The 25,630-nt window shown below is 41.7% G+C and overlaps 1 protein-coding gene across 1 annotated transcript in view; it reads right to left on the bottom strand.

Moving 5' to 3' along the window:
- acap1 (ArfGAP with coiled-coil, ankyrin repeat and PH domains 1) overlaps nucleotides 1-25,630 on the bottom strand; it is a 26,792-nt gene extending 1,162 nt beyond the window's left edge. The window contains exons 1-22 of the mRNA XM_015013841.2: nucleotides 24,931-25,630; nucleotides 21,072-21,129; nucleotides 18,090-18,209; nucleotides 17,825-17,878; nucleotides 17,595-17,653; nucleotides 15,697-15,880; nucleotides 15,443-15,487; nucleotides 15,264-15,359; nucleotides 12,202-12,276; nucleotides 11,976-12,088; nucleotides 11,819-11,870; nucleotides 11,617-11,717; nucleotides 11,293-11,404; nucleotides 10,982-11,190; nucleotides 9,920-9,989; nucleotides 9,688-9,782; nucleotides 7,927-8,120; nucleotides 6,807-6,854; nucleotides 6,532-6,710; nucleotides 5,119-5,228; nucleotides 2,797-2,907; nucleotides 2,653-2,714 (exon numbers count right to left, since the gene is read on the bottom strand). Of these exons, the coding sequence (XP_014869327.1) occupies nucleotides 2,653-2,714; nucleotides 2,797-2,907; nucleotides 5,119-5,228; nucleotides 6,532-6,710; nucleotides 6,807-6,854; nucleotides 7,927-8,120; nucleotides 9,688-9,782; nucleotides 9,920-9,989; nucleotides 10,982-11,190; nucleotides 11,293-11,404; nucleotides 11,617-11,717; nucleotides 11,819-11,870; nucleotides 11,976-12,088; nucleotides 12,202-12,276; nucleotides 15,264-15,359; nucleotides 15,443-15,487; nucleotides 15,697-15,880; nucleotides 17,595-17,653; nucleotides 17,825-17,878; nucleotides 18,090-18,209; nucleotides 21,072-21,129; nucleotides 24,931-24,983 (2,200 nt within the window). The 5' untranslated portion in view covers nucleotides 24,984-25,630. The remainder of the gene's footprint in view (nucleotides 1-2,652; nucleotides 2,715-2,796; nucleotides 2,908-5,118; nucleotides 5,229-6,531; nucleotides 6,711-6,806; nucleotides 6,855-7,926; nucleotides 8,121-9,687; nucleotides 9,783-9,919; nucleotides 9,990-10,981; nucleotides 11,191-11,292; nucleotides 11,405-11,616; nucleotides 11,718-11,818; nucleotides 11,871-11,975; nucleotides 12,089-12,201; nucleotides 12,277-15,263; nucleotides 15,360-15,442; nucleotides 15,488-15,696; nucleotides 15,881-17,594; nucleotides 17,654-17,824; nucleotides 17,879-18,089; nucleotides 18,210-21,071; nucleotides 21,130-24,930) is intronic.

Here is a 25,630-nt window from a genome sequence, read left to right as displayed (position 1 = left end):
TTAAATCAGAGCTGCAGCCAAGAGGCCCATGGTAACGCTGTAGCAGCTGCAGATGACCTGCTGGCAGGACAACTATTAGCCGTGCTCTCCACTAATGTGACCTTTATCGGAGAGTTGCAGAAAGTAAACAAGACGACGCGGCAAAACCGCAGAAGAAAAGTTAAACTTCTCCACAATGTTTCTGTCAGGACCATTCGTGTGTGGTAAAGGCCCAGTCAAAGCCCAAACATAAATCCAACTGAAAGTCCACGGCGAAACTTGCAACACGGTGTTCGCGGTTTGTCTCTGTCCGATCCGACTGAGCTGGAGTTTCTGTATTTCGCAAAGAATTGCATCGACGACGACGGAAAAGAACGCCAATACCAACTCATGCAACATTTGTCTGCAAAAATAGTAGAAAACAATGATTCCTTTTCCTTCCACTTCACAATTATGCACTACTTTTTGTTTGTCTAGTTTAAAAAAAAATAATTGAAAAACATGCGTGTCTGTATCATGACAGAGTGTGGAAAAGGACGGGGTGTGAACATTTACTTTCTTGTTGTTTAAATCCAGTTGTTTTTGCAAAAAAAAAGAAAAAGTTGCATAAACTGGGTCCAGGATGCGTTTATTCCAAGAAACCCCCCCAGAGCACATTCAACGAGCAGAAGCCCTGAAGCACAATGTATGCAACACAACAAACGGACACACACACACACACACAGAATGGCATGCACATGCAATTTACCTCTCAGATTTCTGCAGGTGGCACACTGCGCAAGCAGTTGAGACCAGATGGACATCTCAGCGGGCAGAGGAGAGCACACAACAAAGACAGACAGTGAAAAAAGCAGAGCACTTAAAAAAAACTGACCAGCAGACAAACACGTTTCACATTTCCCCTCCTTGGTGAGCGAACACACCCCCACCCGGCCCCCTCCCCCCCCACTACTTCCCACTGGAGACGGGAGCGAAGGCAGGCGGACCATGGAGACAAAATGCAACCAAAATGACCAGAGAGGCGTGGAACCCCGACTAACAGGAGCTAATAAATATATTAACATTACAGCGTAAACCAAGCCACTATTCACAGAATAGCAGGAAAAACAAAACCGCACCCTGAACTTAGCTTAGATACCTGGAAGAACAGCCATGCTCATGTTTACAGGCGATAAAAGTCGCTGTGAGAACGTCGAAATAGATCCAAACTTATTGGAAAAGGTTTGTTATTTGTTATCCCCCGTCCTAAATGTTGGAAACACATTTAGCACGTCAGTTGTGGGCTTTGTTTCAAAGTGTCGATGTGCATTTAGTGTGAATGTAAACGGCGCACACTCATGTAAAAAAAAACATACCAGGTTTACGTGATGTGAAGTGATTATGAGTCATTTTAAAACTTTTCCTCCTTTGACATCGTATCCTGTACAAATAACAAACCAGTCTGTTGGGTGGGAAAATGTAAAGAATAAAAAACCTGGTTTGATTCAGTTATTTGGCTCTGTTGTCCCAAATCACGGTGGGAGTACGGTCCCACCGTGAGTGGGACCGTACTCCCCACTCACGGTGGGGAGTACGGTCAAACACGGTACTCCCCACCGTGTTTGACCGTGGGGAGTATGGTTTCATTTTGGACTAGATGGTTTTAAATGTTTTTAGCTCTAAAAACAAATGCAGGTTTTTAGAATAGCTTTTACTCTTTTGTCATGGAATGGTTGCAATTAATTTCCACAACAAAAGGTGTGTTTTAGATCGTCTTTAGGTTTGAATCTGTGTGCTTAGTTTTTTTTTTCCTCCATTATTTCCACAAATATCAATGTATCTGTCCTTTTTTTCCCTCCTTAACGTTTTATGTTTTTCTTTACTTTAAAACATACAAGTAGAAATAAAACAACAGATCTGTAGAAATGACGACAACATTCCTATCAGTTCCCAAAAAGTCACGTAACATTCATGGCTCTAAATTAATTTTGAGTCGCCTGTTCGAAACGGCTATTTGAATAGTAAAGGCCGATTTTAGACAAAATGCATCACAATGCTCCTCCTCTTTTCTCACATATGGATAAATCAGGAGTTTATTTATACTCTGAGCCAGAAAATAAATGTAAAATATTTTTTTTACTGCAAGGTATGAGCTAAAGGACAGAGTGGGCAGATGTCCAGACAAAATGGCCGCTTCGTTTAGTTAGAAGTGCTGCACCTGATGACTAGTGTGACCCCAAATAAACAGGCTGCTGGCCTTCAACTTTTGTTTCCATCTTGCATCTACTAAGTGATTATTTTTTAATTGTAATGTACAGAATATCCATCAAATCAAAGGTGGGACGGTTTTTAGAATGATTCATTTTTGTTTCATATCACAAAAATCTGGCATTTTTATAGCAGAGTGAACACTTTTAATATTCACAATGTGATTCATATCTTCTTTATAGATAGGATCCCTACAATTCCTTTCATCTCTACCGTTTTGTTTGAATTGAATATAATTTTTTTTTTGTCACATTCTTCATGCTTTAAGGTCTGATTTCAGCTCTGCTAACCGTTCCACCCCTCCTAAAGCCCAGTCGCTTATTTGATTCATTTTGGCCTGGATCCTCTTCCTGGCGTGACCCCGGCCACCTCTAGCCCCGCCCACCACCGCCGCCGCCCCGCATTCCTGCCCCGCTGGAGGCGGACCTGATTGGCCGAAGGCTCCGTCCATCTCCCGCATCTCTTTGTTCATTTTGGCGATCCTCAGCCTGAAAGATAAAGAGGGCGCGGTCAGAACGGCGGAGTCTGCCTGTGCCGGACTGCAGAGTTTCTCTTCACGCGGGTGCTTACAGAGTAACGATGTCTGCGTTTGCGTTGTCCACGGCGATGGTGATGGGGTCCTTCTCGTTCTTGTCTCGTGCGTTGTAGTCCGCTCCTCGTTTCAAGAACAGGCAAACCAACCTGGACAAAATGAGGAAAGCAGATCACAGATGAATATTTGCATTTGCGCCCGACGCCACGGCTGTGGTTTTTGTTGCCTTTGTGGCTCGGACAGATTTACGGTTTCAATCTGGCAGAAATCAAAACAGGATTTAAATGAATTTTAGTTCCTCATACTGTTTGTGAATTTTTGTGCGACATTCCTGCATCCTCTTCCTGCTAAGTAACCTGAGCTGCATGAAAAGACAGGCAGGCGATTTGTGACAGAACTTCAAATTTGTGTAATTGGGTTGTTATTCCAGGTTTGTCTGAATGTTCTACATAATATAAAATGATGCATTCGACACATCAAGTGTTTTTTTCTGTGCACAAATGGATGGCTGAGTGGCGCTTGAATCGAACAGAAAAAACTCCTTTGCAGTAACAAAAAACAAAAACAAGTTTGTCAAATTTATTAAACCTCAAACAAAATAAGGATTAAAATCAATTTGAAAAAATGTGATTAAAGTCGAGCATAATTATGCAGTGTGGAATAAAGTTTAAAAAAAAAAAAAAAAAAAAAAAAAAAATTATATATATATATATATATATATATATATATATATATATAAACAACTGTCATGATCAAAACTACAAGCAGTTCCTGTCAAATAAACATTTTCTTTTTCCATGCTGAACTTTTTTAAGTTGATCAGTTTCTAGGAACTTTTAGTACTCAACGACTTCCTGTTTCCCCTGGGGAAACATAGGATGTGACACACACACAGAGGCGCATTTCCACTTTTCAAAAGGTGAAAGACAGCAGTACATGCCGTCCAGATAAGTCTCACGCAAGATGTGGATCCTTATAAAGAAGGGAATGGCTGCAAAAATCTACGAAAAGAAAACTGCTACTCCAACTAAACTCCCTCGTATAAATACAGTCAGAAGACTAATTAAAGCAAAGCTGGGCAAGATCCCAAGTTTAACTTTCTGTGATGAACAGTGAGGAGGATAAGAAGGAGGTGTAAAAAATATTCTCCATCACTGAAGCAAAGATTGACTCAAAAACAATCATCAGTTTGTTTTCTGTCCCGTAAATATGAAGCTGAGCTAAACTGGGACCTTCACTGGAACCAAGCGCGTTGGCCAGATGAGTCTAAAGTTGAACTTTTTAGCACTGAGCACTTCAGATGGGTTTGATTTGAAACCAAATGAGGAATATCATCTGCTGACTAAGCGTCCCACTGACAAAAGTTGGTTTATGTGCCTTTGCGGCAGATGTGCCAACAGTTGAGACGTTGGTGACACATTTTCCCAACAGGCCAAATGTCATAACATTTTCTACAGTTTAGGATTATGCAAAAAGATGCTTGTTCCACACCTTTGACAAAAGTGTAAGTAAGTGCGAGTGGTGGCGTACGTATGAAATATGCGTTTTGTAAAAGAAATGTCAGTTCACTGAAACAAATCGTTTCATTGTTTGTTTTTTTTTGGGGGGGGGGGGGGGGGTTTGAGCTGCTGGAGGAAAATGGAGGAAGTTGCACTGTATTTGTGTTTCTGCAACAGGAACTACAACAGCTTGTAGAACTGCTTTAAAAAGATGGATTTTCAGAACAAACGTATGCGAAACACGAAAACAGAAACGATGCAAACACTGGTGAAAGTCAGTAAGCAAAACTTCAGAAGAAGACGCCGCCACTAAAACGCAGGGTCAGTTTTTGCGCAACTGAGGAATCGGATAATGAACCTGCATCAGACGTGTCCTCTGTTGCAGTGTCCAAAAAAATAATTTCAGACTCATCTGCCCAATAAATGATGTTCCAGATGATTGCTGCTCTTCTTCAGGTTTCTGTCCTGCACTTGTTCAGACAGAGACTGATCAAGTTCGCCTTGTTCAGTTCAGCCAAGACCCTAATGAAGGTCAAGTTAAGACATTTTATGGTTTTCTGCCAGAATCTTGCGGTTCTGGTGATTTTGCTTGGATTTCCACACCTGGACGTGTCGGCATTTGTTTTTAATGTTTTGTTTTGATTTACTCCTTAAATGTTTCAGTACTGGTTTGAAAAGCAGGCTCTTAAAAAAACTAGATAGTTTTCAACAAACTTCCTCTACCCATAAATCCTTCTGCATCGTTTAAAAAAAAAGTTTCTTCCTCCCAGCTTGAAGCTAAAAACAATAAATAGAGCTCAAGGCATTTAAATAAGCGTATCGTGCAGCGAGATGGGGCGGCTGTTTGTGTGTCGGTCGTACCCTGTGTGGCCCAGGATGGTGGCGTGGTGCAGTGGCCCTCTCCCGTTGCTGTCCGCCTGGTTGACGTTGGCGCCGTTCTGCAGCAGGAACTCACAGGCTGCCAGAGCGTTCTGGTCCAAAGACAGGCAAAAAGTTTAGAGAATGACTCAAAAAGTACCGAAATCCGACAGGCTAAGAGTTGTAATGGTCTGTAGAATCGTTACTTGACACACTTCTTTCTTTATGTTTTTCTTCCACTGAGCCAAATTTTAGTTGTTGTTGTTGGGATTTTTTTTTAAAATTTTTTTCGCAGGTTTTCTGGCTCATTTTAAAACTCATTTTCAGTCGAGCACATGAGCTTTTTCAGAGAAATGTTTTGCGTTCCTGGCACTCTTGTTGCAACAACATAATTTGTTATCATTTCCTGAGTGGAAACTGAAATATATTAAAGATAACAGAGTTTGTAGATGTGATTCACAGGAGCACAATTGCTGAAACCTTTTTGTGAAGATGTGGAAAAACATAAAATAAATCCATCTTTTGGCAGTACTGACATTTTTTTTTCCACCTGCTTTATCATACCATGTGCAAAATAAATATGGGTCATCGTTTTCCACAGTTCCAGGTCGCAGCTGCTATTGTAGATGTGAGCAAGTTGAGGCGAGTTGCCACTTTTCTTGTAGCAAATCCCAGATTAATGCAGATAAACACACAAAGATGAGTCCGATTAAGTTATAAAGTGGGGATGTTTAGGTGTTGACACCCTTACAAGTCTTTTTAATGGGTTTATAACCACGTCTAACCTCAGGAAATCTCACCGGGAAGCTGTTTCTGCACACAGTGGTGGAGTGTGTGTTTACATGCGGTGACGTGTGGCATCCACCTGTAGCTTTTTATCTGATTCACAACAAACGAAAGAGCTTTACACAGATATTGTGAGGTGAAAAAAAATTATGCAACGGTTGCTCATTATTCTCAGTGGGATGTTCTCTGCATTTCCCATTTTTAAAAAATGGCTAAAAGTCGTTGGCCAGCCGGTGAAAGAGGAAGTTACAGGTGTCTAATTCACCTGAACAGATATTAACGTGATACATTAATGCCAATAATCATAGCAGTGATTAGAACTATTTTAAAGTTGAGTTTTTTTCTCCGCCAAGTAAGTGTACTCAAGTTAAATGTTGGATTTTTCTAAACTAAGTTATTGCAACAACAAAAAAAAGCTGACTTTTGTTTTGACCAGAGATGCTAAAGCTAATGCTAGTTTTAGCTCAGGCTCAGTTTGAGATCTTTCACGACATTTTCCAAGTTCTTTAAACACATTTTATGCTTTTTTTTTAATTGTCATGTCAACTTTTACCAGAAATCTTTAAAGGAGCTCTGAAAACTGGACATCAAGACCCGTGCAAAACGACTACACCAAGGTGTCGTCCTCACCACAGACACAGCCTGGATCAGAGGCGTGCTCGAGTCCTCGCCCACGTTCACCCAGTTGACGTCGGCTCCGTGGGCCAGCGCGTCCGCCATGACGGGGAAGTTCTGCAGCGCAGCCGAGCGGTACAGCAGCGCCCCGGGATGAAGGCCGCTGAGATCCTCTTCTTCGTCTTCCTCACAATCTGAGGACGGCAGATCATTTATTAACAACGGCGGTAGCTTTCATTTAAATGTTAGGAGAACGGATTCATAAACTAATTTCATTTGTTCGAGCCCACCTTTATGAGAGCTTGAGTTGTTCTTTAGGATGTCGCTGGGGCTTAGACCTGAGGAGAGACAAACGGATGCAGTGAAACAGGTTTATCCCGCGTGCTGCCACAACACATACACACACACGCACACGCACACACATAAAACCCTGCAGGAAAATCCCTCAGGGACCACCACTGCTGCTGAAAGAGCAAGTGCAGGGATTGGTTTTGTTTTTATTTTGTTTAAAACTGATCAGATTACAGAGAGAAGGTGCAGCGTCTTGTCAAAGTGTTAACACCATCCGAACATTTTCGCATTTTGCTACGGTACAACCACAAACGTCAGTGTGCATTACTTGGGTTTTATTTGATAGATCCACAACATGTTTGAAGTAGAGACAAAATAATGGTTGACTTGTTTTTTCTGCTGGAAGGTGATTCTTAGTCTCAAGTCTTCTGCCGTCTCTAAAACTTATCCAACACGCAGCAAGATTTGTCCCGATTTCCCCCTTCCAACAATCTTGACGACGCCCCGATTATCCACATGACTCTATAGATAATCTGAGGAGATATTCCTGCAGTGTGCGGTGTGCCAGGAGCAATCGGGTCGAATCAGAAGGACGTTGGGACTGCGTCGATCTAAAATCTGGGACACTGACAAACATGCTTGTATCACTTTTTCGCTCTTAAAAATACTCAAACTATCGCCAGTGCTTCTCACTGGCAAACTGTTTGTTTGCTCTGAACTAACGTTTGGTCTCGAGAGATTTTGGGCGACATCCCGTCTGACACCTGAATGCTTGTGAGTGAAATCAGTTCTATATTTTCCCACCAGAGTGCATCTCTGCAGCCCGTCTCTAGCCACCATTCTGCTGCTTTTCTGGACAACGTTCTTCTCGTCAGTTTAGGTGGACAGCCATGTTTTGTTCGGTACCGTTTTCAAGTTCAGATGATTGATTAAAAAAAATTCTCTGTAGAGCAAATATCAAAAGTTTGATCGTGTAATGGCGGTTTAAACATCTCCACAAACTTCTCCCCGACACAATTAGTCAGTCTACCACATTAAGGCAACTAAAGTTTGTGATCAGAAAGCGACAAAAAGTTCCCAGGCTATGAATACTTTGGCAAGTGTCGTGGCGCTTTTTACCGGTGAGCCGAGGCAGCGTGGCGCGGGTCGGCTTGGGCTTGAGAGGCGGCCGCTGGGTGTTCCGGTCCTGGGTGGTGGCTCGGGTTCTCCTGGCGCTGGACCGCCTCACCAGGGTGGATCTGCCGGTCTCAGGCAGCTTCTGGATAAACTTCTTTTCAACGTACTTTGACCTAATCCATGACTCCTTATCGCCTCTGAGAGTGAGGAAAGAAAGAGAAATATGTCTGCACTCCTTAAAAAAACCTACCAAATTCTGATAAAAAGTCTGTTTAAAACTCAAAGTGTCTCTTTGTTTATTAAACTTCACTTTTACCACACCTTTCAGATACAACATGGATGTCTCAGTCTGTGTGTTTAAAAAATAAAACCCTGAAGCATTAAAACTAGTTTCCGGACATAACCACCTCTGCTATCTGCATGAAATACCTGTCACTTCCTGTCTTCTGCAACACGACACGGTTAAAGAAACGAGGAAGTCGAACAAGTAGTCGCTGTCAGCTGAGATCATATTTCTGAAATGCGTAGATCTACAAACAAAGCTGCTTCTCTGCAGGAAACCCCCTGAAGACTCGATGTTCTTATTTGAGTTTTAGGCAGGATTTTATTAAAAACGCCACAAATATCACAGCTCAATAAACCTGCTTCAATAAAGTTTGAAAACACTCTCAAGTTCAACAACGTAGATGACTAACAGGCTTCAAAAACCACCCAAAATAATTAAGAACACAATCTAATTTTAAAAAGCACATTTTCAGATAATATAGCTAATAAAAATGTATCAAAAGTAAAAGATACATCAGTTTTATCGTGTTTTTTTATTTAGCTTAATCAAACTACTCAAAGGAGTTTTATCATTCCTATTTAATAAGGCAAAACCACATACATGCATAAATTACTGTGCAAAACTTTAAACTGAACTCTAAAACTCACTGAGTCTGTGGCTGCAGGCCTCCAGTGAATACCGCCTTGAGAATCGCCTTCCATCTAAAACTGCATTATTGTTGCTATAACAGATCAGTATTATCTATTAAATTGTATTTTTGGAGTAAACAACATTGTAGTAAACAAAAAACCTACACATAAGAATTGACATTGTGTTTAACAAATATTCATTCCTCTAAGAGTTTTTTCCACATCTAATAGTCCAGTAGATTCAGTTTAGTCGGGGACCAAAACACTTTTTTACATTTTCAGCTAATGCGGTTCGTTTTCACACAGCACAAACGAACCAAACCCTTTGAAAAAAAACTGGCTGTTCCCCCATCGCCTGTGGCGGCGCTGCACCAAGAACCACTGAAGGAAGACACAAAGAACAACAGAAGAAGAAAAAGAGCGCAACTTCTGTCTGTAGCAAACGTAAACAAAAATGGAGTAGAGTCCTATTTTAGCAGGGTAGGACTTTTCTTCTGTCTTTGATAAAGGACTACTAGGCGTTTTTCCACTAGCATTAGACCCGTTCATTTGTTTAGGTTGATATTAAAATACTTTTAGAGGGAGTATTATAAAAAAGTCTGGGAGTGTAGAGTAAAGGTTTTTACACAATGTCGTGTTTAATATAAAGCTAACAATGTGTCAGAAGTCATAGCAGATTCCTGGTTACTTAAGTTTTTACTGAAGGTTCTGGTTGCTGTCTCAGAAATCGAAGTGTACTTTTTTCAGACGGACTTACATGATCTGATGCGTATTACGATGTGTAAAACCTGTGAAATTCCCTGGTAAAGTGGTAAAGTACACATCTACACGCCGGACCCTCTGACTGACCTGGGACTGGACGGGTGGGGCTTCTTGATGGTGATCTCATCAATCCGAGCCTCGTAGATCCTGTTGATCACCGAGTTGCCCAACTCGCACATCAACTTAAAACAACAAAAAACGAGTTTGTTACAAAGAGACTCTCCCCTGAATGATCACTATTCTCACGGGAACTTCTTGTCCACACAGAAATCGGCACAATGTGGTTTGCTAAGCCGTTGCTGTTTAAAGGTTAAATTACCTTAATGAGCTCTGGCTCCCAGGTGTCGAGAGTGAGGGAGCGCACTTTGGAGAAATGGACTCCCAGGCTCCTATTGGGAAAGAAAACCATTACAGCATATTACTCAAGCTAGCACTGTGTGTGCGTGCGTGTGTGCGTGTGTGCGTGCGTGCGTGGTCTAGTATCTGATGCACTGCAAAGACCACTATCGACATACTACGTTGTGGGGACCAACGGCTCATTAATCAGAAACTGTTTCTGGGTTGGGGTTTAAGTGAATTTAGTTTATTTTAGGTGTAGGGTTAGGAATGGTTGGGGTTAAAGGTCAGGGTTCGGCTATAGAAATTAATGAAAAATGAAAATGCAGAGGCCCTATGAAGATATAAAAACACACTGTATGTGTCTAGGTATTCTATTTAGGACCATTTCTGGCACATTTACTAACTGTCTGAAAGGCCTTATGGGTCCAAAGCCTGGTGCTAATATGTCGGACCCTCTTGTTAAGAGTTACAGGCTAACTTTAGAGGCATGGTGTGAATACGTTGGCAAATAGTAGTAATGGTTGTGGTTGGAGAAAATGTTTGAGTTAGGCATAAATGCTGTTATGAAAACGAATAGAGATCAATGCAAAGTCCTACTTTGGTAGTGAGGATATTTTCTGCCCAGTTTTGGTAAAAAGCTACAATAACTATATCAGAAATTTGGATTAAGCACTTATCTGTGTTAAGCCTCTGGCAAAGGCTTTGCTCCTATTACTATTAGCCACTCAAAACATTAATATTACTTCCAAGTAGAAGAAGCTTGTGGGTCAAATTACCGTACTACATTACTATACGCCTAAATCATGCCAGGAGAATGAATCATTCTGGGATTCACTGTGTGCCGAGGTTACGATGGCTCTGCTGGTAATGTGGTTTAATTAGACAGCATCATGTTTTGTTGTCAGAACAGGGAGAAATCTGCAAAGTGAAAAATAATTAGAACGTTGCCATGTACTGTGACAACTAGGTGACCGATTTAAATCGTTTTCCACGATTTTTTTTCGTGGGGAAATCGTTTTTCCCCACAAGGTTTCATGGCTACCTGTGTATCCCTGAGCAGACGATGCACAGGGTGATGCCCAGGTTGATGGAGGCCCAGTCGGGACCGGGCTCTCCGCAGTCGCAGCACTGCTTGTTTCCTGAGATCGCCTGAATCTCCTCCAGAGCCTTGCAGCCTTCGCTCTCCTGATCCCCGATTCCTCCGCCTCCTTTCTCCAAGCTGCTCATCGACACCGAGGTGCAGCGCGACCTCTTACGAAACACAGACGCACAGGAATTTAGAAAAGGTCAGATCTGGAAGTTAAACTCTAGTTGTGTAAATTTCGTGTGTTGGTTTTTTTTTTTTGTCCTCACTGGGCTGTGCGCGTCCTCTCTGCGCTCCTGGAAGGCCGAGGCGATGCTGTTTTGGACGGCAGTAATCCACGCTTGCTGCTCCCTCTCTGAGTCTGCCTGCAACAAACAGCACCTGCACACACACACGTAAACACACGCACACACGTAAACACACACACACACGTAAACACACACAAACCGTGATCATCTGCTGAAAAACCTGCCCTGCCCTCCTCTGCAACGCAGGACATTTTAATCCACACACTCATCACTGATGAGAATCGCAGTGGCCCAAACACACGTCCGCACCGACGCCACCGTGCAACGCGGCCCACGCAGACTCACTTTGACGGAGACACCACTTCAAAGCAGAACCGCCTCTCGTTTTCGGTGCTGGGCTTGACGGTGCAGAGACGCAGGTCCTCCACCACAACTGTGGGCTGGTCCTGCACGAAGAACACACAGTGACGACCGGGCACGCCAACGTACGGCTTGTTTGCGCCAAATGTGGATTTTTAAAATAACTCTTCTTGAAAAAAAAAAATACCTTAAATTTCTTCTGATACACCAGCTGATTCTTCTGAATTGAAAACCAACGTCTGGGACGAAGAAAGAGAATTTAGACATCAATGAGAACTTTATGCATTAGTTTTTTTTAAAAAAGCAGCTTTTCTGTGTGGATTATTTAATGGGTAAAGTTTTACCTGCTCCAGGTCTTGAAGGCGTTGCTGGCCCGCTTGTAAAGGTAACCCTCCATCGCTATCCCGTTAGCCGCATCGGCGTTAAAATCCAAAACGGACTCGTCGTAGGACATGTCCTTAAAAATTTAAAGAGAGACCAGGATCCGTCTGACTCAAAGCGGATTTCTGTGATCACGTTTGTGATCTAGTTTGTAAGGTGTTTCTAAGTGTGACTTATGTAAACTTTTACCTTTTTCTTGATAGCTGCATGCCTTTGCTCCATGTCCCTCTTCTCCCTGGCTGAGTTCAAGACAAACTGGGTGTGCTGTAAACAACAACAAATCAGAATTTATATACAGATTTCACAAAAGTGATTGCACCACTTCAAAGTTTTAGTCACGTTACAACCATAAGCTTCAACGTATTTTAATGGGGCTCAGAGTGATACAGCTTAACTGAGTCAACATTTTACGTTTTTAAAACATCAGCTTTGCACATCTAGAAACTCAAATTTTTGCTCTTCTTTTCGAAATAGATAAACTAGAGTCAGACTTGAAGGAGAACATCTTTGAACGTTCATTTTAAAGTTGATTTATGTCTAGACTTTGACTGGACCGTTCCAACCGATGAACATGCTTCAATGTAATTCATTGCATTATGAAATATTTAGGGATTTTCTGCTGGAAGGTGAAACTTCCAGATCTTTTTCTGCTTCTAACATGTTTATTCTCCTTCCCACTGCATAATGCTGCTATCACCATGTTTCACCATAAGGATGGTGCGTTTAAAGATAAGTGCAGTTAGTCTCCATTGCACATGTTGGTCAAAAAGTTCAATTTTCGTGTCAAGTGACCGCACCACGTTCTCTCGTGCGCTTATTGTATTTCCTAAACGGACGCCTGCGAGTTGAACATGACGCGCCTTCCTTTGTTTTTGCAACTTTTCCATAAATGCCAGATTTGTGGAACAGATTGTCACACCCGAGCTGTGGATCTCAGCAGCTCCTCCAGAGTTACCATGACTCTCTTTAATGCTCCTCTTATTATTGCTCTCTTTTGTTGGTGAGTTTCCATTGGTGCCACACTGAGATGTTCAAAGCTTAAGATATTGTTTTAGAGTTTAGCTGTAAGCTCTCCCTGATGTGTCTGGTCTTCATGTTGATGTTTTCTTCACCAACGTTCCGAATTTACACTGAAATTAAATTACACACGGATTGAACTCGGTTACTTCTGAAAGTTTAACTGGATTTTAATTTAAGAATATCAGAATAAAAATGCAACCTGGAAAAATGCATAGAATTAAACGCACGTAAATACTTTTACAGTCTGAGAACTTTGTATTTTATGTCCTGTAGTCAAAGAAAAAGCTACCTAAACTCATTTTACTGGAGAACATTGTAAAATTTACATTTAGTGGTGCAACTCTAGATCACAAACAGATGTGAGAGAACAAGCAAGACCAAACCAGTCACTAAGAAACCAGTTAAACTACAACTGCAGTCAGGAGTTGTTGAGGTGAGTTGGCATGAATCTTTATTTCAGGAAAGCGACTCGGATCAGTGGGAAATAAAATCCTGCTCTTATGTGTTTTCACTTTTTCCACATTGTCCACCGATCTGCGGAGTACGCCAGCTGCCGAGTTGCAATAATCCCCTCTTTATTTCCCCCTCAGATGTGTTTGGCTCTTGGGCAAAAAGAGAAACGGGAGGTTAAGAGGTAGGATTTCCCTCCTTTAGGCTTCCCTGAAAACAGGATGTGGAAAATGTTGAACTCCTCTGAATGCCAAAATAGTAAGGAAAAAAAAAAAAGTAAGAAAAACAACACGTAGCTCGTGTTACTCTTGAAAGTCCAGATTTCAGCGGTAAAAGTTGAAACATTTTGGCTCCTCTTGGTCAAAAGGACGGACTCAGCAAGTCGCTGCCAGAGTTGACGGTGCAGAAACGTTGCTTCCAGCTTCCGCCGACTGAAAGCCGGAGCAGGCGCTTGAGATAGAGTCACACAGACATGTGAAATATTTCCTGTTGTTGCTCACTTGTTCCTGTCATGATGAAAGTGTGACGTCATCCTGTGACTTTGCTCCCGCCCCGGTTGGATGTGTTTTTTTACTCAGCACCCAACGGTTTGGGACCTCTCTCGCCAGGTTGCTCCACCAACGTTACGCTCAGCAGCTCAGATCCAGATTTTTATTTGTTTGTTTTTGATGCAGCCTCCCTACCTCAGGCCTCTGACGCGGTTCTGCCGTGCAGCAGATAGAAACAACACCCAGACTTGGAGCGATGTTTTGGGATTGAGGTTTTGCACAGATTGCGTTTTTCGGCTGAGCCACTCAGCGACAGCCGCATGGCTGAGACCCAACATGCTCCAGGGTTTAACTGATACTTATTAATTCAACATGAAAGAGTAACGACAAGAAATTGGAGCACATTTCTTATCTGACTGCATTTTATCGCAATTGAGAAAGTCTTCTCCAACAAGTTTTGCCAATTGCCACGTCTGTACGGTCATAATGAGAAGCTACTGGGTAATTTGATAAGTTAATAAGTTCCTCATCAGCAGATTATGTTACTTTTTTTGTGAATTTTTCAGAAAGGTTTTTTTTTACTGATACACAACATCTCAGCAACATCCAAGCTTTGGCTACAATATTCTTTGGATCAGGCACCAAGCAGCAGCACTGATGAGTCTCTACCTTTTCTTTTTTTTCTTAATTTTTTGGGAAAATTAGAAATTGTAGTTAAGGATGAACCAGGCTTCCAAAGGTTCAATCAATTCAGATGTTTTCTATTACAAAGTCATGACATTATCATCTTTCACAAACTATATAGCAATCTTAGTCTACGCAATATCATGACTTTGAGGAAAGTCGTGCAAATCTACCCAAAATTCTCTTTAATTTTTATTCTGAAATATAAAAATAATAATAATTCTAGTAATCCCAGCTAAGCTAGAAGATTACGACTGTTAATGTGATAAAACAAGTCCTATTGGTGTTATTTTAAGCAGTGCATATAAATATCTGGTTTAATTTGCATGTGGTTAAATGAAGTCTCCCCATCGTTGGAGCCTTTAATTGCGGTATTAGTCTTATATAATATTGAGGGTAATATTATATAAGATAAAAGAACAGTCAACTTCTGTGCATGTTATGCTCACTTTTACACAGGAGACGCCAATATTAGCGCGATTAATTCGGTTTACTTCAAAAATAATCCCATTGGAGAAGAAGCTGTAGCAAGCAGATATTGTTTGTGTTTATCAATAACGGCTAACAACAACTTATTACAATAATTAAAGAAAAAAATATATATCTTACCTCTTCATTCAGTTTTTGGCAATATTGATCCAGTTCTGACAGAGACTGGTGGCCTTGTTGAAAGAACTGAGACTGGGACTCCAGGAGGGACAGCATCTAACGGAGACAAGACAGCTTTTAATTCAACAACAACAAAAACAAAAAAAAGGTAAAATGCAAACAAGCAGCTCTGAACTCACGGCCAACAGAATATCCGCCTTCTTTTTGGCTTCGAAGACGTTAATCTGAAACAAAGGAAGCGAGAGGTTAAGACACAATTCAACGACCAACTGAGAAAACACGGCTATCAATCAAAACAAAACTATAATCAAGACTCGCTGCTGCTGCTGCTTATTTTACCAACTTTGGAACTTAAGCCTAAAAATATTTAATGAAGATTTAAACCTTTACTGCATTTACTGCAGTAAAGGTTTTACTGCAGCGTTACACTTACCTCCAGGACATAGTCCAGCGCCCCCGACCGGAAGGACTTGCGTGCGTTGAGCAGAGCGTTAGTCGCCTCCTCCACTTCGTGCAGCTTCCCTCGAGGAGCCTGGGCGTTCCTGGCCAGCGCGCCCTCCAGGGTCTCGCTGTTGCGCTCAAACTCCTTACGGACGTCCTTAAACTTACGAACATCTCTGAGAGTCGGGGAGTAAAACCAAAAACTTAGTGAAACTGGGATTAGTTTTGTGCAATTAAATATTTCATCAAACCGAAGCAGAGACGGCGGCTCGTATGAGATTCTCACAACTTTCAAAAAATAAATAAATAAAATACTTTCTGAATAAAATATGAGAAAAAAAAATCAACAATTATTTATACTGCTGCTAAAATATCATAACATGCCCAAAATTTACTGTATTCTATTGTTTACTTGTTTTAATAGAACAGTCCAACACAAAGTAGTGCATTAATGTAGTTGAAAGGAAACAACCTTCTGTTGTTTGTGCAAAATGCTAAAAAGATAATCCTGGAAGAAAACCTGCTAGAGGCTGCAAAAGACTTGAGACTGAGCTAAAACTTTCTGCAGAACAACAATAAAAAGTAGAGCTGCGGCTAAAATTATTAATCGAGGGCTTTTAATTAACTTATCGCAGTAAATAGCATTTAAATTGAAAACTGTATACTGACAAAAGAAGCAACATTTTCAACTAAAAGTCCATTTTTTGGAGCTAAATTGTTGAATAAATAGACGTAGAAGCTCCACAACAAAAACATTTGTTGTTTTTATTCTGTTATTTGTTTATTTCAGCCGCCAGATCGGTGCAAAGTGTTGCTGTGTAGCAACTTTGAAAAAATACTAATGTTAATGTGAACGGTGTTCGCCAGCGTTAAGTGTTTTGCGTTGAGTTGATATTTTAGGCTTGGATTGTTTCCATGACAGGCTGACTCTTTTCTGGACAACTGGCCCACAACAACCGTCTTTTCCAGTGTCCCATCAGATCGTTTTTTTGAAGCAAAAATTAACCCTCGGAGGGCCTGAAAACCCGGCTGCTGTTTGCCGATGCCGCTTCCGTGGCATTTCTACCGGTGCATCAGAAATGGTAATTAATTAAATAATCTCAAATAATAAAAGTTGCAAATTTAAGTCCCAGCCATACCTAAAACATATTTATGTGCTGGAACATTCGCTGAGTTTTAACACTTCAACTGTGCAAATCTGGTAAGAAACCCTGAAAAAAAGTTTTTTATTCTATGTGTAAAAACCTAAGAGAACAGAGAACCATATATAATTGTCCCACAGCTTCATAATTACGCATCATTTTGTGTTGGCCATAACAATCAAATAAAATACATTAAAGTTTGTAATTGTAAACACAACGTGGGAAGGTTCAAAGGAGGTAAACCCATTTGTTTGGTGATTTATTTTATATTTTACTTTTTGTCACAAAATCGTGACATCATCACCTCCAGTGACAGCTGAATAAGCTGAACCTACACACACACAAAAAAAAACCTACTGTTTTCCTATGTAGCGTTACATAACTCAAGCTAAATAAGAACAGGCTTTCGTGAACTCGTGTCACTATTTTTACTAACCTCCAAAAGGAAACCAGTGAGCTAACAAGGTCAAACCACATTGTGGAATATTAATTCCACGGTGTGCGTAGCATGATCTTTGCATCATGCTACACTAGTCTCTTCTAAACACCCTCCACTAATGGAGGCAGGCGGCAAGACGCGGTCTGGAGAAGGAGAGCCATAAAACCGTGTTGATGGTTGGCAGAAAAGCGAGGGAGTGGCTCCGTGTTTCCATGTTGGCTAATTGCACAGATTGCACTGCTGCTGTTGGGAAAGAGGCGCTAATCCCAGCGAACACCCAGGGAGGCGGCGCGAAGGCAGCTCACTCACTCCTTCACGAAGGTCTGCAGCTTCGTCCTGACCGACTTCTGAATCGTCTCGATCACTTCCTAAAATCGGAAACGGAGAAGAAAAAACAGAAATACAAAGAGTCAGACGCGATGTGCTCGACAGCGAGCTGGAGGCTTGCTTGACCACATACTGCTGCAGCCGATAACCACCATGACAGGAATGAAGAAGTTGCGGAGGTGAGAAACAGACAGACTGGCTCTCTAACTCACCCCCTGTGCGTCAAAGATGACAGACAGCTTTTTGGAAAATTTGTCCAAGCATTCCTGGAGGGAAAACGTCTCAAGTTATTATTATTATTCCTTTTTAAATCGGATCTTAAATGCTTTAGGATATTCTTTTTCCCCTGTCTAAATGACAAACTGTGAATCCGTGCAGAAACATTCGACCATCAAACACTTCCTTTAGGTAAATTAGCTCTCAACAGCATTGAGCTTAGAGCAACTCGGAGGATTGTGTCAGCGCGGCTTTTGTCACCTCCATCATGCTGTCCGTGGTCCACTGGTGTCCGAGCTCCCGCAGGCCGCTGACGAAGCTCTTGCTGGTCTGACAGTAGACTCGGCCGGCCTCCAGCATGGCCTGGCATTGCTTCACGAGCTGGAAGACACGAGCGAAAGCGGCCAACGTCATCACCGCGTGAATAAATAAACAGAAAACCTATTTCAGGATTTCGCAGAGCACGTGCGACTCGAGCTGCTGCCGACTGTTTTGTTCACAGATTCAGGAGCTCGTTATCTTTTCGCGAGATGCCTGGGAAAAAAAACAAAAAAAACAGATGATAATAATTTTCTCCAGCTGTGTAGAGCTGATCGAGCTACCCCTCCCCCACCTGTTGCCATTCATTGCCCATCAGCAGACTGAAAGAAGGTGGCTGCAGTCTTTTTATGCTTACAGCAAAGATAAATTCAGCTCCTTCCTTCACTCTCATTACATAAACACTGTTTTACGGCGAACCATGGCTTCTCCTAAACCACAAACAAGCTGCAAACTAAAAAACCACACAGATGAAACCACTACTACGCTTACCAAATGGTTATTCTAGATTTTTGCTAGAAATAAATAAATCAAATTCAAAATTACAATAAATGAATGTTCTGGTTACCGTAGATATGGCTGTAATAATTAATATCTTGTTACGTTTTAGCAGCAGCAGGAACAATTATTATTTTTTTTTTCTTTAAATGAAAGCAGTTAGATAATATTCTGCTTTAATATATAAATACAGAAATAAAGTGCTTTATTCTCTCGGAGTCACGCAGCGAGAATCTTCCACGTCTAATCAGAGTTTATTATTCAGCCTCCACACGACCACATGTTGGAAAAACTTGACTCTTGAGCTGCCACATGTTCACCGCTGCGTGATTAAGCTGGTTGTGCAAAATGCTGCTGTTGTGTTTTTCCACTTCTGCTGTTGAGAGCGGAGCTGCTCCTCCAGCTACTGCAGTGCCGCCAAAGATTTGTTAACAGACGATGTGACTTCTAGTGATTGGCTAATTTCCTGGTAAACATGTTAGACAATCTCCAAATGGGTCGGTATTCCTGAACTCCCACATTGGGACGTATTCGTACCATAAAGTTCACAAATAAAAAGCAAATATTCCGAAGCAAATATTCCATCTTGAGTGAAATGCCTTTAGCAAACGTTCGCACGACGACACAAGTCATGGACCAAAGTCTCCGTACTTTGTGTTGCAACTTGGACCGAACATCCAACATGGCTTCCACAGAAAACATTAGAACATTTTCAATGATTGTTTTTTTTGTTGTTTTTTTTTTGTAAAAGTGAGAAGATGCGTTGATGCGATGGTGCGAGTCCAACCCGTTTGAGTCGCACCAGTCACTGCTGCTCTGACGTTTGTTTACCTCACAAACATATTTCACCTTCCGGTCCGCGCTTGTGATTCACACATTTCACTTGAGCAGACGGCCAGGCAGTAAAGCAAACTGCATAATTTAATAGATTAAAAGTCTCCTCATAGTAATATAGTTACTTATGCACCGTAATTAACTGTACTGGCTCCCTAATTGAATGTTGCTTTCAAAACTTGATAAATGTAGCACCTTGTGCAGTACTCTGCTACATATATAACACGTCATAAATTAGAGAGCTTTTTCTGTAGGAGGAGCATTTCACCGAACTTAAATGAAAACATTTTATCAACTGAAGCAGCTCTCTGCAGACCAAACATAAAAATAACCCCTTTGACGGGGATCTTGTTTGACTCATTTTCCTCCTTTAGGTTTTCAGTCAAATTAGAGATTTATTAGCGAATCGACCGGAAATCGAATAAGGGATTTGTGATTGTCAGCAGTTCAAACTGGAAAAAACAAAACAAAACAAAAAACGCTGAAAAACAGCAGGAGATCTGCATTGGCCAGTAAAAGCCTTACTGGTGCATCTCTGTTTCACCATGGCAGTGTAATGTTTGTAAAACTGGTTGTTTTGGAAGCAAATCTTTAAAAACAGGACATGGTTTCTTTTTAGCAAATGAGAAACAAAAACCCTTTGTCTGAGAATGACTTTTAATCTCTGTGCACATCAGGAATGCTAAGAGACAGCATTATGTGGAACAGGAGACTCAAAAGAAAAACACAAATCTGATCTCATGAAATGCAATCTCATGCAACCCGGGAAATTTCTGTTTCTGTTTCCTTTCTGCGATGATAAGGTCAGAGTTCAGCTGCAGAAACCGAGGAGGATGTTGCACAGCCTGGAGACAAAAGTATTTTCATCTCCTCTCATCCAGTTTTATTGATTTTTGCGGATCAATACGTCAGCCCTGATCCTGATCCACTTGAAAAGGTTGCGGCGGTAAGGTTTTGTTGTCGCGTTTCAGATGAGCCCATGCGGCTCATATGACGTTCGATTTTGTGCTTATTAGGTATGATTTGGGAACAGAAACGCGACATGTGGACGACTGGTTGAATACATCTGAAACCGTGACCCGTTTGTGCAGCAGGGAAAACGGGCCAAAGCAGAACAAAGTGTTTGTTCTCTGATCTGGACGGTAATATGATGGGGAAGCAGCACCTGCAGATACTTCCTGCTCGATTCAGGTAAACTGTCCCCAAGCCACCGACTCACTCATGCTTCTCACTCCTGATTTTAAGGGAACTCGTGATAACCAAGTGTGTGTGTGTGTGTGTGTGTGTGTGTGCGCGCGCTTGTTTGTAATATCTTGTGGGGACGATTTTTCTGGCACATACTGCATTGTGGGGACCAATTGCTCCTTGTGGGGACCGAAGCCTGGTCCCCACAAGGGGAAACCCTGTTTTTGGGTCAGGGGTCAGAGTTAGGGCTAAGGTATGAATTGAGTATGGGGTTAGGGTTAGGAAAAGGGTAAAGGTAAGGTTTAGGCTGTAGAAATGAATGGAAGTCAATGGAAAGTCCCCACAAAGATAGCCATGCAAACGTTTGTGTGTGTGTGTGTGTGTGTGTGTGTGGGATGCGAGTCTTACCTTGTCCAGGCGAGTTTCCAGCTCGCTCACGTCATTTTGGACGACTTCGATTTCAGCTCTGAAAAGGACAAAAATTGATTTTTAGTTATTTTTCAATATTAAACCACCCATAGATGTCTAAATATCTCTAATAAAACAATTAAATAATGAGTAAAGAGCCATAAAAAAACTTAGTAAGTCTTTGTTTATTAAGTTTTATGTAGATATAATGCATTTTTTTGTATTATTTTATAGGTCTAATTAGGATATGACTCCATTTTAGTACATTTAATTCAACACTTTCATTCGTCTGAGGTTGGTGGTTTATGTTTCTCTTGTTTTAATTTGCTTGAATATTGCAAAAGGTAATGTGCAGCACTTTGTTTATTTTTCCAGATAGTTGTGGTCTAAATTAAAAGCTTTTGCAGATGCTATAAAGAAAATCAAAGTGTTTATTTTTAGTCCCATTAATGTAGCCAGAAATTCGGTTCTGAATCATCAAAACTGCTTTAGTCTGAAACACAATTTCTTAATCATTCCTGTGATTAATATAAAAAATAAAATAAAATACAGCAGATTTTAAACAGTGGGAGTTACAAAGACTTTGAAAAATTTCCCTGGTTTAAAAACCGGGGCGGCGTCCAGTTGGGGTGACATGAGCACTCATTGAAAACAGCCACTGAGGCGTTTTGATGCCACTAAAAAATAATCAATATCCGTTTGTAGTTCTGTAAATTGGTTTTCACATTTAATAAAACGGCGCTAAACAAATCTACAAACAAATCGGGTGAAGAGGTTTACTCTTGACTCAGGATAGAAAATGATGATGTCAGCATCAATCCAACTACTGGCCTTCTCACAATGCCAGTAAAACATCTAACTGTGTAACTATTTCTGAATATTGCAATTATGACACTTTTATTTTCTTTCCTCACAATATCTCCACTGTTCTTTCTGAGTTTTAGCACAGCAGCTGGATAGTTATGTGTCGTTTTATCAATATTCTGTTTGTGGTTAATTACTATTATGGTACTAAGTCGTATTTTAAAGCTAAGCGATTCATTAATTGGAGTTGCAGACGAAAAGGAGCCCATTCATTGTGGAACCGCCACTGAAAATGCAAAACAATTTTGACACAATAATCTCATAAAATACTTTTTAAAAAAAACACACGCTAGCAGTTTAGCTTAATGCCTTGAAAACCAGCGTTTGTTGTGAGGCGCCACCATTTTTGTTTCATTCGCAGTCCTGCGTTTTGTGTCAGTGTAGCTTCACTAGGATACAACGGAGTTCCAGAAACAGAAAAAACTGTTTCAGGCTTTACAATCTGATTTCAGAGCAGCTTATGACGTCTTTGGTATTTTTTATTTTTTTTTAGAAACTTTGCTGACCTTCTGCATACGAGAAGTGTTTTTTTTTTTTTTTTTTTTTTGGAGATGTCACTCGCAGTTTATGCTTGTTTAAATACTAAAAAAAAAATCATCCAGAAGGGGAAAATATGAGTTTGAATTATACTTCAGAGCACAAGTTTGAGGCCTTGTCAAACTCTGTGCCTCAGGTATGCAGGCAGGGCACGGAGCGCGGCTGGCTTTCAGGGGCTTTTGGAGCATTGCTCAGCGTCTGTTTCTGTCTGTCTTCTCATTTCATAGCAGCAGCTCGAAGCATGTGGTTTCCGCTGCCTTCCACCAACAGTACAGTGAGCAGCAGCAGAAGAAGAAAAAAACACAGAGACAGAGAAAGAGAGAGATGAGTCTGAGTGGGGAGGGAAGAGAGGAGCTCTGGGACAGAAGCTGCTTGTGTTTATCAGTGCAAGGAGTCTGAGGTCACGGCCTTTTTTTAAAAAAACAAAACAAAACACAACGGGAGGAGAGAAAGTGAGCTAAAATGAGGCCGCAGAGGAAGAGGACCGATGTATTCCTTCAGCAGAGGAACATCCCTTATCACCTCTCCCCCTCTGAGAGGCACGCAGCAGCAAGCAGAGCAAACCGAGACGGCGCTGAGGCTGAGTTTCCGCCGCGGTTCTCCGCACAGAGAACTCACTTCCTGCCTCCTGTTGATCAACGCGGCACATCTCGCCTCACTTCCTGCTGCCCTCCCACCCCGCCTGTTACCTGGCAACAACACATCTGAGCGGCTGACCAGAAGCTGTCACGCTTTTTTTTCTCTTTTTTAAAGTTTCTCCTCTGCTTTCCCATCCAGGCTCGGTCCATCAGAATGATACATTTCAGCAACACTACCACTTTTCTTTCTTTCTTTTCTCTTCCTCTTCGCCTGACACGATGAGACGTCTCCACAGAAGGGTTGCTGTGGCTCAAACTTTCCACCGCATGAAAACTACGTGGGTAACGGAGAAAGAAAAGAGAGGAAGACTGATGGGAGGGTGTAAATGAGCTGGGGCCGAGGACAGCGGTGACTCAGGCAGGGTGCCAGAAACCAGGGGGCGGGGGGGAGGGCACACCCAGCCTGTCTTGAGCCTTTTGCAGAAACCAGCTCAGTGACACTTCCTTGTAGGTTACACCAGATGCCGATGGTGAAAGAAATAATTGCTGGCATGCCGTAGATGTGCAGTGACAGCTTCCTTTTGGACTTAAAGCATGATTAATACAGCCATGAAAATGAGTCAGTAAATACCGTGTGGTTAACAAACGGAGGGGAAATATCTGGTGTTCATATACATTAAAGGAGATCCGATGCTATGTGTCCATGCATGTGGGCCCCAGATGGGTTTCTCTCAGCAAGCTGGATGGATGTTCGTGTTTCCGGTCTCATCTTTTATGGCATCCACCTGCGTAAGCTTGTTGCATCCTCATTGCTTATCGGGTTTCTTATTGCAACCCAACAACGATGCAACCCTTATTGGGAAAACCACTTTTGCATCCCACTGGTTCCTGTCAACATAGGAACCAATTTTTGATCAGTTTTCCCACATTCAATCTACGCAAATGGCCGGCCCAAAGCATAAGCGACCCTAGCTGCTTCCTAGAGCCTCCAGGCCAGCAGGGGGCACATGACGTCTGACACAGAATATAAAGCACAAAGCCTTACATCCCTCCACAAAGCTAAAGTTTCCAGAGTACTTTGTTTAAGCACATTAATGGAAAGTTGAGTGGAAGGAAAAAATGAGAGGCCTGTGAAGCAAAGCTCAACGAAGCTTTTGTGGGAGATTAATAAGGTTTGGACTGCAGCTTGAGTCCATGTTCAGGAAACTCCACCAGGGCACGCACTGCAGTCGTGACATCTCACTCTTAAACCAGAGACGACATTACTGTCCCAGACTCAACACCGCTCAAGGTCCAGTGTGAAACTTTAACAGTTAGCAATAATTTGGGGAGCCAAACCAAACGGCGGTGGTGGTCCACCATGTTTTACTGAGTCTGAAGTCAGGCCATCAAGCACACACGGACAAAGGTTACCGAGTTTTACCCTTAGTCTTATTACCAAAGTGTCCCAGAACTGGACAGTTTGCCCTGAAGCAGCGAACCTATGACGACTTCCTTAGCACCTCATCTCGGAAAATACTGCACAGTATTCAGAAATCAACATTTCTGTATTGAAAAATTTTTTTTTTTCATTGGTTTTATGTAAAATTCAACTTTTGTTAATCCAAAACTTTGGGTTTACATTAGCAGTAAGTCATAGTCATCCAAAATGAGTGAAAAGTTTCACGTTTTCCGTACAATTACTGAAATAAATCAACCGTTTCGATTACGTTGAGAGGCACCTGTACAGCCCGCTCCTGGGCCCGTGTGTACACGTTGACTGGGCACCAATGAAATCTAAATATGGGCCCTTATTATTTGAGTTTTTGCAAATGGTTGCGCTTGTAAAGTTGAGATTGTGTTTTTGTTTTTCCATAAAGGCTGTATTTCATCCATCTTACCTGAAGCGAGGAGAGTCTTTCAAACACTCCTCAAAGTCCAACTTTACTGTCATTCTTGCGTTTGTTCTGCGCAAAACCAGCCCTGTAGTTTTAATCTGGACCGCTTCTCTGGAGTTGGAGGTGAGCAGAAACTGAATCTGTCCGGATTCAGCGCTCCACGGTGGCAGCCTGGCTCATGGTTGGACAGGAAAAAAAAGTCAAAAAGGAAGAAAAGTGTATTCCTTCACCCCCCTCCAAAAAAAAAAAAAAAGAAAGAAAGAAAGACGTCCTGTTCGTCTTTTCCGGCTCACATCCGTGTCTGAAGTCGACTTGTCACCACTTTTGAATGAAGTCAAAGGATGTTTGACGCGTTTTACTCATCTTATTCTGAGACCAAGCGGCGGTCCGTCCGTCAAATCCTCCAGCTTCCGCGAGAATGATGCTGCAAAAACAAACAAAAAAAAACCCCAAACAAAACAAAACAAAAGAAATTCCCGCGGTAAATGCTCAGGAAAGAGATTGTGCGGATTAATATTTCCAGATGAAAGGAGACGAGTCAGACCAGCAGCCGGTATGAGTCTGAGGAGGACTGCGTAGAAGAGAACTGTTTAACGCAAACACAAAGAAGGTCCAACCCCCCGTCGCCTCCATCTCCATTTCCGTGTTTCTTACTCAGAGCAAATTATGGTTTTGAATGGGTAGAAAATGACAGGTTAGGCTG

Source organism: Poecilia mexicana, unplaced genomic scaffold (genome assembly GCF_051168715.1).
Source record: "Poecilia mexicana isolate PSO_F unplaced genomic scaffold, ASM5116871v1 scaffold_18, whole genome shotgun sequence".
In the NCBI taxonomy this organism is placed as follows: Eukaryota; Metazoa; Chordata; class Actinopteri; order Cyprinodontiformes; family Poeciliidae; genus Poecilia; species Poecilia mexicana.
This window is presented reverse-complemented; position numbering and strand designations above follow the sequence as displayed.